Raw genomic sequence first — 21,509 nt, 5'->3', positions numbered from 1 at the left:
CTGTGGTCTGCAACGGTGTTTAAGTCTGTTGTTAGCAGATCAAACAAATATGACTCCATAGTGTAAGTATAGCAGTACACTGTACCGTTAGGAATCTAAGGGCTAGAGCTGGATGCATAAGAGCGATAAGGCAGCACAAGAAATATCGCAGTTTGCCTCAGGAAAGTTAACGCCTCCAATTCACTCTTAGCACAGATGAATGTCGCATCATGGGTTGGCACCGCTCGGTACAAAGATACAACAAATCCAAGCTTTTTGTGCAGTGTTATTTGGTTTTTATAATTGATTTAAATGAATATGTCGTCTGCTATTTTCAAGATTATAATTATAATTTTTTCAGCCGGCGCTGCAAGCTGAGCGTGTTCGCTCGCCCTCTGTAAAAAGAGCGAAGTTGCCGGCGCTGTAGCTCAGCGCGTTCGGTCAGCGGGCTGGCCACCCTCTGTAACAAATATCTGAGTAATATTTTCAGTTATAGACTTCCGCATAGACCCACAAAATCAAAGACGAAAGATAACGAAGAAACATACAGGGAAAATATGGTTAGTGTCGCTGCCTTCAGTGCGGAAAGCCCTCGGTTCGATTTCCAGAAGCTCCTCGGGATTTTTCTTAAGTATAGAGGTCTGGTACGGGGTCCACTCAGCCCTCGTGAGGCTAAATGAGGAGCTGCTTGAATAAATAAGCAACGACTTCATTCGGATTAGCCTACCTCTCATGTCCCACGGTCATAGACGGCTCCTCTTACTGCCTTGTAGGCAGCATTCGGCCATTCGGAACAGGCCGAACACCTAATTCTTGAGTGGTGATAACTTCGATTTCTAAGAGAAAATCTTAGTATTTTTAACTTTTCGCCGGCCGAAGTGGCCGTGCGGTTAAAGGCGCTGCAGTCTGGAACCGCAAGACCGCTACGGTCGCAGGTTCGAATCCTGCCTCGGGCATGGTTGTTTGTGATGTCCTTAGGTTAGTTCGGTTTAACTAGTTCTAAGTTCTAGGGGACTAATGACCTCAGCAGTTGAGTCCCATAGTGCTCAGAGCCATTTGAACCATTTTTTTTTTAACTTTTCCTAATTTTTTGTTGAGCTTCAAATATTAAATTGACAAATTTGACAGTTAAGCTGAGAAGAAGAGTACTGGTTCGAAATGTACCGTAGTGAGATCAAAGCTTGTGCACCTCTCGACGAAATACTCCATCAGAGCCGCGCGGGATTGGCTGAGCGGTCTCGGGCGCTGCAGTCATGGACTGTATGGCTGGTCCCGGCGGAGGTTCGAGTCCTCCCTCGGGAATGGGTGTGTGTGTTTGTCCTTAGGATAATTTAGGTTAAGTAGTGTGTAAGCTTAGGGACTGATGACCGTAGCAGTTAAGTCTCATAAGATTTCACACATATTTGAACATTTTTTTGAACTCCATCAGACTCAAATCGGTTATAGAAGTGTCTTACCCATGGAACTTAACTGACAAAATAACAAATAATTGATACAATGGTTTGTTGCTTAGTAACCTAAATTCTGTAGAATTATTACATTAAAAATGTACTATTACTTAGTTATTTATTATAAATTATGTCCAAGATTAAGTTGTATGCGAAATAGGTTGTCATTTGACAATATTGTTCTATGTTATAACCTTCGGAATCTAAAAGCTGTGCAAAAACATGTTACTACAGTTGGAAGTAGTGATTAAATTTAAAAATGTGTTGAGTTTTTTCACAGAACTCACCAGGATAACAAAAAGCACAAATGCTACACACTTCAGTGTGATCGTGACATTCTTCTCTTGTGTGAAGCTGTATGAGAAACGAAAGTTATTATATCAAGATCGATTTGATTTTACTGCAGTTACTGATTCATAAAAAAAATCTTATCTGCTGAACGGTTTTAACAAGAAAAACAATTATTACGAATATTAGAGCGTGAAACGTGTATTTAAACTGCATATATTAGAACTTGTAAATATCAACGGACTATTTGTGATCTTTCCTCAGTGTAACGGTAACTGAATTCTCAATCATATATTCCGAACTTCTTAAGTCCGGATGGCATATCTTAAATGTCTTGATTAAACACATCTGTGGAGAGCACCTCTATATTTCCTGAAAAGTTTGGTTGATACAACAATAATTCTGTACCAGTTTAAAAAATGGTAAGTTACATTTCGTAACATGAAGCTTGAGAAAGCTAATTTTATTTCCAAAATTATAATATGCTAACAAGTCGACTTTCATTGTAGAATCAAGTAGCTACATCTTTACAATTAAATGGTTATCATGTAAGTGATATTTATTTGAGGTACATGCATACTGTACATAATAGCTGTTAGGATTTTACACTGTAAAGTATCATTGCACTGTAGTGCAGAAAAGATGTCTTCATAACAAAAATAGAATATCATATTTACGGTCACTACTCTTCTTCGTGCTGCATTAACATTTATAGAACACTGACTTAACTAATAACAGTCAAAGATAACATTGATACTAATGACCAATAATAACATTACACGTAAATAAAGCATCAGACTGTTACTAAAATTGTTTGTTCCTGTTTAGTGTTTTCTCGAGTATCAAAAGCAGTTTGTCTATATTTTTACTTAAAAAAAATAACAAATATCACACATAATTATTGGCTTCTTGAAGAACGTTTCTGAGAATCGTGAAAGCTATGGTCTTCTAAAGCGTTATGTAACGAAACAGCAATTTTTTGTTACAATACGCTTTTATAGACACCTCCCATTAAATTACTAGTCATTTGCGATGAGTGAATTTATTCATTCTCCTAGTTCAATGCGCAAGTTTTCGTAAATATAGATCACTACAAGTTTAATAAACATTATAAACATTAATATCTGAGTAGCAGACAGATGGTATAACGGATAATTAGTCAGTACAAGTTTCCATGCTGCCACATTCCAGCTTCGTACATGAATATCGAGTTACAGAGCCAAATGATAAGATATTTGCTTTGTGAACTGCCCTGCAATCATAGTGTTATTTGCCCGGTTCCTAAAGCCACGAACTGTTCGTGGAAAGAAGTAATGACCAGGCTGCACTGATTTCCTGGGCAAAATTGTTAGTGAAGTAAACTGACTGTAAGCTTCAAGCCATATCACCGCAGGAAACTGTCATAATTCACGTCGTGAACATCGAAATACTCACTAAATGAGCTACATCAACAGTAGCTGCCAGAAACTTAGGCGGCTGTCCTGGAGACCTGTGTTTGCATTCCCACCAATTGTGAAGTGCGACTTTCTGCTTATAAGAACTTGTATTTTCTTCCTTGACATTGATAATGTAACTCCTACTGTCGGATACTGTGTGTGATACTTCTAGTTCTTCAGAGACACATGTCTCTTGAAATATGGCTGATGTACTAATGAAAATAGTGTTGCGGTACACAGACGATGGTTATGAATCTGCAGTATTACATAGCATGCTTTTATTTTTGTCGGGAAGTAGGCACAGCAGCAAGACAGATACAATATGTACAGAGAGTAAACTTTTTGATACCAGATATATTGATATTAATTGCAAAAGTCAATATCAAACCTTCTCAGCTGCTCATTTGACTATGTCTCTGCCTTGAAAATAACGTGCAGTCTCGATAATCTACAGTTTGTACGGAACACTGCTTCATCCTCATGCAAGCAAGTCTACCTGTAAAGAAAACATTCCATTGTGGCACTGGATTCTTATAAATTTTTACATTGTCAGACTTATTAGAGTTAAGAAAAATCCCTCCTCTGCGGAGACATTTCTGGTGCTCTTTCATAATAAAGCGTTGCAGGATTGTTTTCTTTTCGACTGTTTTCAGACATTCCTTCCTCTGCATAATGTAACTGTCATCGGTCAAGAGATCCGACCTCCAGCAAATGATTAACAATAGCGTCGAGGGAGTTTCGGAACAGGTTAATAGTGGTATATTTTATTTACATTATATCACTACGTGATCCAATGTGTTGCACCACGTTCATGCTGCCAAGACGAGCAAAACCTCGTGTTGTAGTGAAATGTTTTAAGAAATATTTAAAAACGCGTTCACTCTTATCTTCGATAGTATTTTACTGCAAAGTGCCGTCTGTTTCCAGTCAAACAGTTCTCTTTATTTATTTAGCGCTTGGCTGACGCTTCACTATATGCAGCATAGTAGTGTCGTCGGCTTTTAAACGTTCATTCTCGTCCACCAAATGGGTCGCTCGCGCTGGAGCAATTCTTAAAGAATTTTGTAAACTGATGTAATCTCGGGAGCCTTTGTTCAGTTCAGTTCTTAAGACTGACGAACCTGATACTGGTTCGCACACTCTGGGGCCGAAGATGTTTGGGAGTTTGAGTAGCCTGTAAGGAGTCTCGTACGAGATGGAACCGACGAGAAGAGAGCTACGAGGGAGTGAGCTGGCCGTGTGGGCCCCTCAGCTGATGGAGAGCTTTCCGAGCGCCTTCCCGTCGCACTCGCCGCAACCCGGCACGCCGCACGGCCGGAAGATGGAGTCTGCGGCGGCGGGCAGGAAGAGGCCCGGCGGCGGCAGGAGCGGCGGCGGGTACAGCGACTGCAGCGCCAGCAGCGACGACACGAGCGGCGGCAGCGAGGGCGCCGCCCCCGCACCCGCCCCCGCGCCCACCGCGCCGCTGCCGGGGGTGACCGGCGTGAACGCAGACCGCCCCGACATCGACACCGGGCCGCCCACGCCGACTCGGCTCCCGCCGCCGCCGCCGCCGCCGCCCCCGCTGCTGCTACTGCTGGCTGCAGAGGACGAGCTGCTGGCCGCCGCCGTCGTAGCCTCCTTCGCTGTCACCGACCTGAACACATACGGAGCTCGGTCAAAGTGATAAGCACGTCGGTAATGCTAATACCATGCTACTTTGATAATGGGCTCAATTCGGCGAGGGAGAGAGTCCACGAGTCTCTTCGGGTATGCCGTATACAGCTTGTAGGTCGGCCGGAGTTAAAATAACAAATTTTCCTCATGCGTTTGCTGAACTAAGTTACATATACAGGGTGCACTAAAATTCCCCTTACAAACTTCTAGGACTTGCAGAAGGACTAAGTAGATGATATTTTGAGACGGAACCCTTGTCCGGTAACTTACCGTTGCCGTGCTACAACCATTTGAAAACATTATACTTCCTGGCAGATTAAAACTGTGTGCCGGACCGGCAGGAAGTTTCATATCGGCGCAAACTCCGCTGCAGAGTGAAAATCTCATTCTTCATTTGAAAACATGTTGGTAGCGCAATCGCTTTTACAAGTAATTCATTAGGTGTGACCCAGTACATCACTTGTTTTGCAGTTCAGTTCGTTAATAAGCACAGAAACAAAAAGTGAACTTAATCAGTTTTCACAAACATTGTTGTTTACCGTTAAACGAATTCGGGTGTTCAGCTTCTCCTTGGAGCACCAGTCACGCCTGCTGACGGTGAAGGTATCCGTTTCCCGAAGCCGTTGCGTAATTGTGGCGAAAAGGGTATGCAATGGAGCCTGACGTTGTGAATAACGATCTCGATAAAGGCGGCGAGCAGCTCTTCCATTAGTGTGAACTTCACCATAGAGAAGGGTCATGTCTGTGTGTTCTGCAAACGTGTACTCAACCATGTTGTTCTAACAATCACAGACACGTAAACGATGCTCGAACCAGGTCAGAGAAGTAGGATAGACGTCGAATGACCTCAGCCGATACGATGTAAGCACCCCACACTGTAACTACCCTGCTACATACCTACCTAGCAGCCGGCCGCGGTGGCCGAGCGGTTCTAGGCGCTTCAGTCCAAAACCGCGTGACTGCTGCGGTCGCAGGTTCGAATGCTGCCTCGGGCATGGATGTGTGTGATGTTAGGTTTAAGTAGTTCTAAGTCTAGGGGACAGATGACCTCAGATGTTAAGTCCCATAGTGCTCAGAGCCATTTGAACCTACCTAGCAAACACGTTTTCAAGCGGCGAGTGTGTGAAATCTTATGGGACTTAACTGCTAAGGTCATCAGTCCCTGAGCTTACACACTACTTAACCTAAATTATCCTAAGGACAAACACACACACCCATGCCCGAGGGAGGACTCGAACCTCCGCAGGGACCAGCCGCACATTCCATGACTGCAGCGCCTGAGACTGCACGGCTAATGCCGCGCGGCTTTTTAAGCGGCTGTAGCACGAGAAACGGTACGTTTCCGGACACAGGTTCTAGTTCAAAATATTGTCTACTCAGTCCCCTGGCTACAAGTCCTAGAAGTTTGTAGCGGAAATTTTAGAGCGCCCTGTATAAAGGGCAGTCAAGTGAAAACCGAACACCCACCACAACCGGATCGTTGAATGGTTTCATTCAAAAGTGATCACCACACGCGTTAAGACATTTATCCCACAGGGGCACGAGACGATCAGTTGTCGTTACGTACACCCACTTTTGCACCTCCTCGTCCGACTAACACGGATGTCCTAGTACGTCTTTCTTCAGACCGCCAAAGATGTGAAAATCACATGGTGAACGATACGGGCTGTACAGAGGATATTGCAGTGTTTCCCAACAAAATAGTTAAACGTTCAGTCTCGTCCACCAAATGGGTTGCTCGCGCTGGAGAAATTCTTACAGAATTTTGTAAACTGATGTAATCTCGGGAGCCTTTGTTTAGTTCAGTTCTTAAGACTAACGAACCAGATATTGGTCCGCATACACTGGGGCCGATTGGCAGCGTGGGAGAATGGCGTTATCGTGCAATAGGACAATCCCGTCAGACAATATTTCTGGACGTTTTGACTATGGTGCGTAGCAGTTTCTGCAAAGTGTGTTCATATCACTGGGCTATGATTGTCGTTACAAGCTAGAAGAACTCGACAAGCAGAGGGCCTGTGCAGTCGAAGAAGTCGTTAGGACCTTACGTAGTGCCAACATTTGGAGCCCGAGGGCAAATGGCAATGCCAACAGTGGAAATATCCCTCATTTCCCCCGCCAAAGTAATTGTTCACACAAATTCCGGCAAGATGGATGTCTGTTTCAATCGGACGGGGATGTGCAAGAGTGGGTGTGGTTACGGATCCGTCAGTGACCGAGAGCAATCTACGAAACAGGAATTGATCGTCTCGTCTCCCAGTGGGAAAAAATGTCTTAACACGTGCGGTAATTACTTTTGAATAGAACCATTCCATGGTCCGTTGTGACGGGCGTTTGCTTTTCATTTGACTGTCCCTTATAACACTGCCATACGGATTGGTTATTTTACTACCGCACTCCTAAAGCACTTGCACCTGGTTCCTCTCGGCGGTTATCCTCTTGTGCTCCCGTTGCCAATTAAAACTATCCTGTAATGTTCATTAGATGGTAACAGGTTGGAGAAACACTGACACAATGATAACCACGAGCAAGTGACAGATATTATAGGACACTGTACCCAAAAATTCTGTTAGTTTGGTTGCACTGTTCGCAACGTATTTTGATTACATTCACCATATGAATTCTAGTTACCATCTGAACCACGTAGTGCTTTAGGTACAATGAAACCTATTGTCGTGGTAATAAAACACTCTTGTTGACTACTTTCACCACAGTCCAACAGAAATTCGCTCTGTAATTACTTGCTCTTGATTTGTCAGCGGGCATAGTTCTTGCAACCAAGGTTAATTCATCCTGACGGCACTACCTACTACGAGTATTTTCACGAGCGTATGCATGACTATTCACGACGCTCCTGAGGAGACTTGTGACGCAATATCCGAACGAAAAGTATATCCATTCCTGAAATTTAGTCAAACTGAATATGTGTCCCCCTTTCACTAAGAACGCTCAATCAAATTTCATCAAATCCTCGCAGTTGGTCTCGCAACCTCGTAAGGCGCTAATTGTCTCTCGCAATGACACACGAGTTCGGAATTTCCACTTCTCAAACAACTCTCAGTTACCGAGCTATCAGTACTGACGGAAGATACATAACTTGTTAAAGACTTAATAAACTTTATCAATGTACTGCAATTTGCGTTTTGTAGGCGCGACGTTGGCACTGTAGGTGACACGCGCCCCGTACCTAAACCACGACTCTCGACGATATTGCCCTCTCTCTCTCCAGAGAGGCGCCTACCGATACAGCCGCGGGATAGACAGAAATAAGAGTATGATTATAAGCTGAAGCTAATCACTGATAACCAGATAGAGTAGAGTTATCAATTTGTTGAGATGTTGATTGAGTCGTTTCATTCATTGTTCCAAATGAAGGGGTCGGCGGAAGAATGTGCTAACCCACGAGAGCGTAGTTTTGAGTTACTGCGTGTTATGTGCTTGGTTAAAAATGCAAATTATAAATCACAAAGATCTTATTTTTAATGATTTCTATGAATTGTTACATTATTTCTTTAGTTATTTAATCAAGTAAATGGGTAAAAAATAATGTTGATAAGTCCTAGAAAACTATTTACTTATAACAGTATCCCTGCTATTACGGATTAGCACTATCTTCGTCAAAAGGTATCTGGAAACGTTTCAGAGCAAATGTGTGAGTTTTACTATATTATATGAGACAGGAGTATATCTGTGTCGCTAAACATAATCGAGAGAACAAACTGTTACCGTAATAGCCTTAAAACATTACCAACTTAATGACCAAATTAATACACAAAGCGTTTCCGCCTTTCGTGTTCATTTTCTTATGCGTTAGAAAATAGAATAACAGAAAATCAAAATGTCTCCCATAAATAAACTGTAATTCAATACTCATAAAGGACTCAAGCGAGAAAGCATCTGACTTTCTGTTAAGTGTAGTCACACCAATAATAAAGCAACTGTGAAATTTCTTTTCTTCATACCACTTGAAAGGTTTCAAAACAACTGTTTTATATCATTCATTTTTTCTTATTAGGCTGTGGTGCGTCGTATTCTCTTGCTGCCCTTAAGATAGTAGAAATTACCTTTCAATCTATTTTTTTCGAAAAAACGATTAAAAATACTACATTCACTTTAAATTTTACATTCATTGACATATGGATCAAGTGTTCCCATTTAAGCCAACATCTCGTCTGAAGTTAATGTCGTGGCCATCATCAGAGTTTTTCTTTGTTGCACTCAGCTTCGGTTTCTATTGTTGGGGCGCAAAATTAAACAGTAATATACACTGCATTTATATGTTTCTAACGTTAAAGAGTTCTTCAAAATTTTGACAAGTGCTGTAACTAAAGCTTTTGAGGATAGTGTGGTAGACCGGTGGCAATACAGTGCTAAGCCACACTTGCGGTATGTTCTAGACCAGATGTAATCCCTGGTGCGTAATCGGGATCTGCATCACTGCCATCAGTAAATGGACACTGTCGCCATTAACACTCTCGCCAAGTAGCCATCTCTGAACTCGATTACAACATTTCGATGTCACTGGTATATAGGTACTGTGGCGTAGCACTGTTTTCATCCAAAGACAAGAACATTGAAATGGTAAGGCAAAACAGTGTATAGAGGATGGTCAGGAACAGTCTGTAAAGGTGTTGTAGTGTACGTTGTGCTGGGAAATAAATGTTAAGAAAAAAAATCCAATGCTTTGCGCCGTTTCTGAGTTAATTAGCATTGAAGTTAGCCAATCAAGCTGTTGTGCCCGCAAGTACAAGCGGACCGTCAGCGACATTGTCCATAAAGTGTTCTTCGTTTGGTTTCCTAAAACTGAACAACAGAGTGATAGAGAAATTAGACATGGGACGGTAGTGAGGATCGAACAGGAGTCAAAGGCTGAGCAGTCTCGTGAGCTGTAATCTACACTATGAGAACAACTGACACTAATTGTATCTGGCGGGCCACTAGATTGTGAAAGAATTATCGGCAGCGGATTTTCCTCCACGAAGAACATTTTGTCTCTGGTTGTGGCAACAGATAACTATCTTTATTGGAGTTCTGTCGTCTGTACTTTTCAACGATGAAGCGACCACTGGCAGATCTGGAATCATAAACATACATAATCGTCACCTGTGGTCAACAGGAAATTTAGGGGAATGGTTGATCCGTCTCATCAGCAACACTTGGCATCAATGTTTCGGCACTGACTATTGGCATGCACCTTGTGGTGTCACCGCCAGACACCACACTTGCTAGGTGGTAGCCTTTAAATCGGCCGCGGTCCGGTAGTATACGTCGGACCCGCGTGTCGCCACTATCAGTGATTGCAGACCGAGCGCCGCCACACGGCAGGTCTAGAGAGACTTCCTAGCACTCGCCCCAGTTGTACAGCCGACTTTGCTAGCGATGGTTCACTGACAAATTACGCTCTCATTTGCCGAGACGATAGTTAGCATAGCCTTCAGCTACGTCATTTGCTACGACCTGGCAAGGCGCCATTACCAGTTACTATTGATGCTGTAAAACATGTACCGTCAAGAGCGATGTTCACCAATTATGGTTCAAATGGTTCAAATGGATCTGTGCACTATGGGACTCAACTGCTGTGGTCATAAGTCCCCTAGAACTTAGAACTACTTAAACCTAACTAACCTAAGGACATCACACACATCCATGCCCGAGGCAGGATTCGATCCTGCGACCGTAGCGGTCGTGCGGTTCCGGACTGTAGCGCCTTTAACCGCTCGGCCACTCCGGCCGGCACCAATTATGGATTGAATTTAAGTATTCCAGCAGCTACGTACGTTTTTTGTTAGTCTCATTTCCTTGACCTGTTCCAGACCTCACGCCAGCCTGCGTGAGCTAAAACGCGTGCCTTTCGGCTTCCTCTCATAGTGGGTTGGCTGTCTTGCCAATCCACAACACACCTAGTTAGGCCATTTATCTTGCCACTACGCCTTAATTGACGTAAGTACGTGGAGCTCCTCTGGAACACTCTACCTGTTTTGTTGGAGAATGTTCCTTTAGCAATAGGAAAGGTAATGCAACTTACACACGATTGAGCACCAGCCCACTTCCGTGTCATTGTCCTTGGATATAGACGAGGAGGCCCTCCTGCCTGGCCACCTCGGCCTTAAACCCTCTTGATTTTTACTTGTGGAGGCATTTCAAAAATGTTCTGCATGGTAACCAGTCGGTGATGTGCAGACCCTTGAACAGTTTGTACGCGTAGCCTGTTGCTCTGTTCTGTTACAGCCTAGAACATTCAAGAGAATGACCCAATCCATGGTGCGGTGTGTGAAAGCTTCCATTTCATCTCATGGCCGCCAAGCTATACTGCTCTTGTAATATCGAAGAAACCAATGCCATGTAACGTGTAATATAATGTACTACTGCTAACTGTTTTATTCCAAACTCAGCTTGTCTTTGCGGGAATATGTAGATATGAATATTTTGTACCTTTTCCCGTCAGAAATCACCTTCTGAAGTCTTACTTTTATTAATAAGTTAAAACTAATTGCGGACATTAGCTTATTTTAAATGATCTATAGATTTTTCTTTGTTTCGTGTGACTAGGGCCTCCCGTCGGGTAGACCATTCGCCGGTTGCAAGTGTTTCGATTTGATGCCACTTCGGCGACTTGCACGTTGATGGGGATGAAATGATGATGATTAGGACAACACAACACCCAGTCCCTAAGCGGAGAAAATCTCCGACGCAACCGGGAACTGAACTGGGGCCCTTAGCATTGACATTCTGTCGTTCCGACCACTCAGCTACCGAGGGCATACATCTATAGATTAAAATGTATGTAGTTATCGATTTCTTCTTCATCCCAGTTGTGGATCATCTATTCTTTTCATAGTTTACTCTACATATAATGTCGCAACGATCTTATTTCCCATACGAGAGGAATATGAAATGGTATGCACTTGCTGCTACCTGCAGCGCTCTGTGTCAACCCCGACCAGGGTGACATGCACTCAGTCTCTTGTCATTCCCACCACTCCAAACGATTCTATCGCCTTCTAAAGTCTGAGCCGAGTGCATGGGGAGGTGGTCATCTGACAGTGGCGGCCTCTGGAACGCAGAGAATTCGCAAATTTTTCTGTATTGTCTCTAGATTGTGAGCCCTCTTCCATGCATCACTAAAATTATAACAAATGGTTCAAATGGCTCTGAGCACTATCGCACTTCTGAGGTCATCAGTCCCCTAGAACTTAGAACTAATTAAACCTAACTAACCTAAGGTCATCATACACATCCATGCCCGAGACAGGATTCGAACCTGCGACAGTAGCGGTCGCGCGGTTCCAGAATGTAGCGCCTAGAACCGCTCAGCCACTCCGGGCGGCAAAATTATAACAGCTGTTACAATTAAAGTTATTATTGCTATAAGTCCCAATAGACTGACATGTGGAACAAAATTTGTGTTTCATCATGACATTTTGATGTCTCTTGCTGACATTGCGCTCATCAACCGCTGATTTTTTTAGATCAGGATTTTTAATATGCTGTTGATATTCCGCACAACGTTCGGAAACCGTATGCATTGACTGATGATATCGTTGCTTCTGCGCATACAATGAATGTTGCAAGTCCAGGTGACCCTGAAATCAAGACTGTTTTTGACTGCGCGCGGCACTTCATTTACTTTCTTACACTGTCGGAAAATACGTCGTATGCCTCGTCTGCATTGGACCCTACCCATTTTTCTAGCTGTATGTTTGATGAAACAAAATTCTTGTCCCACACATCAGCCTATCCAAAACAGCAATGTGTAAGAATAACTATTGCCAGAACTGCTCTTACAATGTGCAATGACATTAATGTGACCACTAGCCAAAAGCCTGAGTAACCACCTTTTGCAGCCCAGACCGCTGCGATACTTACAGCAAGAGAGTCAGTGACGTTGTGGAAGGTACCGACAGGGATGTGCAGCCATGCCGACTCCAGTGCAGTGGCCAGCTGCGCTAGGTTTCTCAGTTGAGGATCCATGGCGCGAACTGCCCGATCAAGGTATTACCACAGATTCTAGATTCATGTTGAATACGGAGGGAGGGAGGACAAGTTGCAGTGTTGTGCTGCTAGATTCCATGGTGCCGAGGAAATACAAACATACTTGTGTTGATCCATTGTGCCTTCCAGAATGACGAGTTCACCCTGGGAATTCCCCGAAGCCAATCCTCAGACCATGAACCTCCCCCTTGTTTGATTTAAGACATTTCACGCCTTACATACCAACAACCATCTATCCGATGGAGCACAAAACCTGAATCGTCTGGAAAGGCCACCTGTCGCCACTCAGTGGACATCCATTTGCCATACTGTCGTGCAAATCCCAGCCTTAGTCGCCGATGAACAGCAGTCAGCATAGGTGCACGAACGAGGCGCCAGTTGCGGAGGCCAATAAGCAACAACATTCGCTGAACGGTCGTTGAGTAGACATAGTTGGTAGTCCCTTGGTTCATATGGGCGGTCACTAGCTCAACAGTTGCACGTCTATTTGTCTGTACACATCTCCGCAGCCGCCGGTCACCCGTCACCTACGGCCCATGGACCACAACAGTTGTCTCAGGTCCGGCTTTGGATAGCGTCATTTTGCCATGAGTGGTGTACGTCATCCACGACGGCATGAGAACAATTTACAAATCTGGCCCTTTCGGAAGTTTTTCCACCCATGGCCCGAAAACCAATGATCATGCTAAAAGCGGTGGCTAGTTTTATTTTACAGGTTATTATTCCTTGCTGTAGGGGCTGTGATTTTTGTTATTTTTTGTCTAAACCAGCAAGGCAAAACAGAGGCCACTACTTCCACCACATCAAGTGGATTTAGTGCTCACGTACTCACACTGAGCCGTGAACACTTCCCAGTTTATCAATGGGGAATTGTTGAACATGATTACTACTGTTACCGGTGCCAAGCGTGCAATGGTCGTGCCAGGCGCGCGGTATGGAATCTTTATCCAATCGTTAGTGGCGCGAGACCTGCACGACCTTATAGCAACCGTTATAGTTCCGCATGATTCTGTTACACTAGGGGTGAGTTCACGTAAGGAAAGAGAGAGAACGTAAGATTTACGGACTCATTTATTAAACAGTTGAGAATCGAACAATAATACAACCAAATGGGGGTGGGGGGAAGAAAGATTCGAGTTCAGCAGCCTGCCCTAACGTACGTTCATAACACACCACGATAGCAGGAGGAAAGGAATTTTAGTAACGATCGCCGTGTTATCAAACAGAATCCCATTTAGTAAAGGAAGGGGTTGCAGGCGTGCAACGACCACCACCAGGAATTAGCCAAGACTAAGAAGATGCTACTGTGCGTGAATCGCTCGGTAGCCTCCCGTACTAAAGCAATAAAACCCGCAAGACGCGAAACTATTCACAATGACCTGTCAGGTTCCCTCTGGGCCGCAGGGCGCGAATCTACAGTGCACGTCGGCGCTCATGCTTACCGAACTTCATCTCCTGGAAGCGGCACCTCCGGTTACACTAGAACTGCCCTACTGCCCCTTTGTCCACCACCCATCCGCGGAGGGCGGTTGGCGCCCGCCCGCGAAAAACAGGCGCGCACCTGAACTGGCCAATCATAGGGCCGGAATTTCACAGGGAGGCGACCTCGCGACGTTAAAATCGAGCAGAAATAGCGTTTATAAGGTTGGTAAGGCAGGTTGGGGAACTGAGAACAGGAGGAACTTTGGCCACTACTGAATGTTCAAACGACACCACGTGCTACCCTGGCGATCGGAAAGGGGACGGGAAAACGGGAAGCCATCATGGCCGCTAGGAAGACTGTTGCCCTCGCCCATAAATAAAGAAAATTTCTAGCGCCAAGCTCCTCTCACAGATCAGTGTGAGACAAGCTGTAAAAATCGTCAAATAAATCAGGCAATCCATAGAAATTATTAATATTACCTCAATTATTATTTTACCGAGTACCAGAATGCTGGGATTGGAAATATGAAATACGAGCACTGAAAGGTGAATGAAGTGCACGTCTTTCAATGCCCTTTTGGACGTCAGATAAATCGTTCCATTTCCGCATGACGGCAACGACTGTACTCTTTTCCGGGTTCCCCTAACACGTTTTATGTATCGTTAACGTGACGGCACCATGTAATCTTAGTTGTACATGGAAGAGAACTCTTTATGTTGAGAGACTACAGGGAAGTTCGCCCCCTTTTTTACATTCCAAAGTCCGCCACTAGCATCGCAGACATTTACACGATCTCTGGCACCATGACGAAACTTATCAGTTAGTTACGAAGCCACCGAGGTTCCTGTATAAAGCTCAAACTTTTAGTCTAATTTTAGTGGCAAGAATACCGAGTTTTTAATTATGAATGTCGTTGCCCTCATACAAGATTTATCCATCTTGTTTATCAGAAACAACTGACTGTCGTCACACTACCAGAAATCATATCAATGTCTACGATGCTAGTGGCAGTCGGAACGTAAATAACTCGGCGATTTTCCCCGTAGTCTCCCAATACCGAGAACCACCTTCAGTGCGCCACTATCCGCAATTACGGTCAAAATTACTGTTGCACATACGAGGTGTGTTCATAAAGGAATGGGAATTTTGTAATCTCGCTTGTTATATTAGTCCGATTCATGCGATTTTTTTCGTTGCTGAGTCGGCAGACAAATCCATCTGTACAGTCTTAGTTAGACGTATCGTATACGAGGGTTGTCCAGAAAGTACCGGGTGATCAAAAAGTCAGTATAAATTTGAAAACTTAATAAACCACGGAATAATGTAGATAGAGAGGTAAAAATTGACACACATGCTTGGAATGACATGGGGCTTTATTAGAACCAAAAAAAAAAGAACAAAGTTCACAAAATCTCCGACAGATGGCGCTAGACAGCAAAACGTAACTGCTACCGTGACGGGTGAGAGGTACACCGATATGTTACAGAATCGCATCATCCCCAGCCTGGCTGATAAACACCTGCTGGAACGTACGATGTTTATGCAGGATGACGCTCTACCGCATATTGCTAGACGCGTGAAAGATCTCTTGCGCGTGTCGTTTGGTGATGATCGTGTGCTCAGCCGCCACTTTCGTCATGCCTGGCCTCCCAGGTCCCCAGACCTCAGTCCGTACGATTATTGGCTTTGGGGTTACCTGAAGTCGCAAGTGTATCGTGATCGACCGACATGTCTAGGGATGCTGAAAGACAACATCCGACGCCAATGCCTCACCATAACTCCAGACATGCTTTACAGTGCTGTTCACAACATTATTCCTCGACTACAGCTATTGTTGAGGAATGATGGTGGACATATTGAGCATTTCCTTTAAAGAATATCATCATTGCTTTGTCTTACTCTGTTATGCTAATTATTGCTATTCTGCTCAGATGACAGTGTTTGAACTCTTGTATTTTTTTTTTTGTTCTAATAAAATCCCATGTCATTCCAAACATGTGTGTCAATTTGTACCTGTCTATCTACATTATTCCGTGATTTATTCAGTTTTCAAATTTATACTGACTTTTTGACCACCCGGTAAGTTCCGATCGGTCGCGAAATGGACACCACAGTGAAAACCCGATGAAGCTTTGCACAGATGTGTTGGGTAGTGTCTCTAGTATGATCGTCGATCGCATCAAGACGCTCTTTTCAGTTGTGAGCGCACTGTGAGCGAGTAAAGGTGCCTAGAACAACGATGTCTCCCGCCAAGTGGGAGGGCCTGATGAGAGGCTTCGCCTTAATGAATGCAGCCCACCTAACACAACTGCCACGCACTTTCTTCTTCATGGCAACTCTTAGCCGCTCTCTGTGGGGCAGTGAAAACGCTCCTGCAGCCTTTTCGATGGGAAGTGTCCAATCACCCACAACACAGCCATAATTGGCTCGTCCTGAGTATCATCTCTGTTCACATGAAACGCTGGATACGAAGACAACACTTGGGCGCAGGCTACGCGCTATAGACCAGCGTAGAGAATTATCGGAAAGCACAGGCGGCTGCCTTCTATGACGATCGGAACTTACCTTCTGGACAACCCTCGTATTTAGTCTGTTGTCAGTTCTCGAAATGATTACATTTGTTTTGGTAGCACCGACGAGTATTTATTTTGTATAGGAACGAATGGGTGCTTTTTATTAAATTTTTTAATTATATAGGAATAAAGTGTAGCAAAATTTTAGAAATGTTAAATATTTATTTTTTGTGAATCTATTATGATCAAAGCATTGGTTTGCGAGTGGCATAAGCGTTTCGAAAAAGCCCCTGGACGCCTCAGCATATCATCAGACAGTATAATCGACGAAACTTGAAAGAAATGATTAAGAACGATCGCCGAGGCATAGTCATAGAAACCAAGAACGAAGAAACCCCGAAATGTGCGGACAAATGTGACGATTCCACTGTGGTTTTCGATTTTAACGGAATAGTACACCATGAGTTCTTGCCACAAGGTCGAATGATCAATACAGAGTACTACTTAAAGTTCAACACTATTTAGTTGAAGCAATCCGAAAAAAAAAAAAAATCCGGATTTGTGACAAAATTATTCATGGCTTTTGCACAATGATAGTGCACCTGCTAATACTTGCTTGTTTTTCATGAATTTTTTGCCAAAAACCATACCGTCCAACAAGGCAAAGAAAGTTGCTGATGGGGTTAAGGACTGTCTTGACTTCAGGGGCCCAGGAATTTCACAATATCCACCGTCAGTGGCTAACCAATCCGTACAGTTTCCGAGCTTTGTGGAGAATACAACGGGCCATTGAAATTCCTGGTGTAGCAAAACCTGGGGTTGTTGAGCACAATGTAACAAATGAACACAAATTTTTGTTTCGTAAAATAAGAGACTGGTAGTACCTGGCAGCGGCCGCAGCTGCGGCGGCTGGGTCGCAGGGCACGCACTGCTCTATGGCCTTGACGAGGTCGTCGCCGCAGCGGCGCAGCACCAGCTCCAGCACGGAGCGCTTCTTGTGAGGGAACAGTTTGGCCAGCAGGTCCAGCGAGCCGGCCGCCAGCGGCCGCTGAGCAGCGCTCTTGGCCGCCCCCGCAGCCACCGCCGCAGCCGTCGTAGCCGTCGCCGTCGTAGCACCCTCGCCCCCGCTGCCGCCGCTGCTGTCGCCACCGTCACTGCCCTCTGTGGACACGAGAGGCGCTTCTCACTTCCTGTTCTCCTGATGCGTAGCCCGCATCTCGTGGTCGTGCGGTAGCGTTCTCGCTTCCCACGCCCGGGTTCCCGGGTTCGATTCCCGGCGGGGTCAGGGATTTTCTCTGCCTCGTGATGGCTGGGTGTTGTGTGCTGTCCTTATGTTAGTTAGGTTTAAGTAGTTCTAAGTTCTAGGGGACTGATGACCTCAGATGTTAAGTCCCATAGTGCTCAGAGCCATTTGAACCATCCTGATGCGTATAACCGAAATGACTAGTACGGGCTCGATAAATATGTAGGTACACTGATCAGCTAAAACATTATGACCACCGACCTACTATCGATATAAGCCCGTCTATGGGATAGCAGAGTCACCTAGCGAGGAATGACTGCTAGTCAGACACACGCACGGTGCATGTAGTATCAGTGAGCGTACTGTCCGTGTGTAGAACGGGGAAGGACAGCGATCTGTCTGAGTTTGACCGAGAGCAGACTGTGATTGCCCGGCGGCTAGGCACGAGCACTTCGGAAACTGCACGACTTGTCGGGTGTTCGAGGAGTGCTGTGGTGAGTGTCCTTAAAACGTGGTGAAATCAAGATGAAACCACATGCAGACGTCTCGGAGTTGGGCGGCCACCCCTCATTACAGATGTCGGACGTCGTAGGCTGGGAAGACTTGTAAAACAGGACAAGCGGCGAACTGTGGCGAAGCTAATATCAGACTTTATTGCTGGGCAGAGTACAGGTGTATCTGAACACACAGTGCACCGAACACAACTAACGATAGGTCTCCGTAGCCCACGACCTGTGCATGTGCTAATGTTACCACCACGACGTCGGCAATTACGACTGGAATGGGCATGTGACCATCATCACTGGACGTTGGGGACAGCGGCTGAGCGTTTCTTGGTCTGATGAATCCCAATACCTTTTTCATCACGCCGACGGGCGGGCACGAAACCGTCGTCTTCTAGGGGAACAGCTCCTTGACCGTGATGACTGGGTGTTGTGTGATGTCCTTAGGTTAGTTATGTTTAAGTAGTTCTAAGTTCTAGGGGACTGATGACCATAGCTGTTAAGTCCCATAGTGCTCAGAGCCATTTGAGCCAGCTCCTTGACACTTGAACTGTGGGATGGATGCAAGCCGGCGGCGGCTCTATTACGCTCTGGAGGACATTCACATAGGCATCCAGGGGTGCAGCGGAGTTCGTGCAAGGCACCATGACGTCCAAGGAGCATAGTACACTGGTTGCAGACCACGTAACCCCTTCATGACGATCATGTTTCCCTATGGCAGTGGCATTCTTCAGCGTGATAAAGCGCCATGTGACGTGGCCAGGAATATGATGGAGTGGTTCGAGGAACACAGTGACGAGTTCCAATTGATGTTCTGGCCCCTCAGCTCGCCAGATCTGAACCCGATCGAACACATGTGGGGTGTGATTGAACATGGCGTCAGAGCTCATCGCTCCACTCCCCGGAATTTACGGGAATTAGGTGACTTGTGTGTGCGGACGTGGTGCTAACTCCCTCCGGTGACTTACCAAGGCTAGATTCAAATGGTTCAAATCGCTCTATGGGACTTAACATCTGTGGTCATCAGTCCCCTAGAACCTAGAACTACTTAAACCTAACTAACCTAAGGACATCACAAACATCCACGCCCGAGGCAGGATTCGAACCTGCGACCGTAGCAGTCGCGCGGTTCCGGACTGAGCGCCTAGAACCGCTAGACCACCACGGCCGGCTTACCAAGGCTTCATTGCTTCCATGTCACGATGAGGCTACGCATTTATCCGAGCCAAAGGTGGACATACCAGCTAACAGGTACGTGGTCATAACGTTCTGGCTGATCAGTGCATATTCCGTTCTGCATTGTAGCACTGTTCCAACACGCTTCGACGAACTAGCTTCGTGGTGTCTATACACCGCATTTGTCATCTAGGCTCAGTTCGACTCTTTGCACAACTGGGCTATAGCCATTGTTGCTGCCAGAGGTGGTGCACTAAATTTCGCACCCTGTTTATCCCTATATGTTAGCGTCTTTAGCAGAGTGGTCAGCATATACGGCCCCAATGTGGAGGAGCCGAGTCCGATTCCCAGTACTGGCAAGTATGTTTCCTTGGTGGGAGGACAAGTACGGGATGTACTCAGTCTTGTAATGCCAACTGAGGGGCTACTTAAGCGAGTAGCAGCGGCTGCACGGTGTGGAACGCCTGCAAAATGGCGGGGAGAGGTGTGCTCTGACCACATGCCCCTCCATACCGCATCCTCATGACGACACGACGACCGGTAGACATCCCTTGGGCTTTCACGGCCTGGACAGGGGCTCGTATATTCCCAACTCTGTAGATGAATGGTCAGACGGCTGACTGGCATATGAAGGACACGGCTTCAATTTCCAGTACTGCCAGCGATCTTTCCTTGGTGGGAGTACTGGAGCGGGGGCCACTCAGCCTCGTGGGAGGAGCTACTTGAATGAGAAGTAGCGGCTCCTAGGTCTGCATAGCCGCCAACTTCCGAGAGAGCAATGTGCTGACCCCTTGCCCCTAAACGCAGCATCCGAACGACGTTATAAGCTAGAACATTTTTTTTTTTTTTACACACAACTCATTTAGAAACTTAATGAGGTTTTCCTCCTATTGTACTGTATATGCACAGTAACTAAAATTTCATTTCTTGCTATCCTGCCTGGTGTTGCAATTTCAATGGCCAGTGTAGATACTTCCAGGTCCAGTATTTCCACAGTCACCGACCACCGCCCCGCATAGTGCCAAGTTCGCTGGTGCCGGAGGTACGGAAATTCTTGCACTGAATAGCGTCGTAGGCAACAGCTGAAAATTTCAAAATAGAACTTGCGCGAAAACTGCAAAAACTGGACGTTCCTGTCCACACCCGTAAATGTCGGTGGTCGACTCTGTTGATTTCCGTCATTATTACGTGAATCTCTGTCTGTATCTGTCGGTGGCAGCTCGTTTGTGGTGATTTCGTTAAAAACTATGATCTCAGATCTGGTGGTATGTGAGATGAAAGCACTTACAGAAAATAGAAATTTTGTCGTGGAAAAGATTATAACTGGTGCTTGCGTAGTTGAGGAAAAATACAGGTAAGCATGAGCTTTGCACCATTCGAAACACTCAAGGACAGATGACTGATAAATTTGGTGGAGGCTGCAGTAAATATTGGTAGCGTTTTTTGGGTGTGTCAGTGCAAAAAATAGTTACACCAGCCCACAACACTGTCTAGGGCTCTGCAAGGCTACTATCTTAGTACTCTCGCACTAGTCCCAGCCAGCTGTGCTGTGGCTGAGCGTCGAAGTGAAAACGCTGTCAACACTGCAGACGAGGGGCAATCAGAAACTTTTAATTATCACCTTAAAAAATGAGGCTAGGGTATTAATTTTGTGTTTGTTTTCGGATATATGTCTGCAGCCCTGGAACACGATGAAACTCCCACTCCGTAGTACCACAGCATGCCACTACAGTAGTGAAAACAAAATGGCATACCTCAATAATAAGCTAGAGTATAGGTTGGTAATTCGTTTCTGCAATGGAGGGTAACAACGCTGCTGGAATTCATGCTGACTGGTTGGAAGAGTATAGGA

The 21,509-nt window shown here is 45.2% G+C and overlaps 1 protein-coding gene across 1 annotated transcript in view; it reads right to left on the bottom strand.

Annotated features, from left to right (window-relative positions):
• LOC124556110 (doublesex- and mab-3-related transcription factor A2) overlaps positions 1–21,509 on the bottom strand; it is a 176,167-nt gene that overhangs the window by 83,031 nt on the left and 71,627 nt on the right. The window contains exon 4 of the mRNA XM_047130133.1: positions 17,620–17,793. Within this exon, the coding sequence (XP_046986089.1) occupies positions 17,620–17,793 (174 nt within the window). The remainder of the gene's footprint in view (positions 1–17,619; positions 17,794–21,509) is intronic.

The sequence above is a fragment of the Schistocerca americana genome, chromosome X (genome assembly GCF_021461395.2).
Source record: "Schistocerca americana isolate TAMUIC-IGC-003095 chromosome X, iqSchAmer2.1, whole genome shotgun sequence".
NCBI lineage: Eukaryota > Metazoa > Arthropoda > Insecta > Orthoptera > Acrididae > Schistocerca > Schistocerca americana.
Note: the sequence above shows the minus strand (reverse complement) of the source record. Positions and strands in the feature narration are given on the sequence as shown.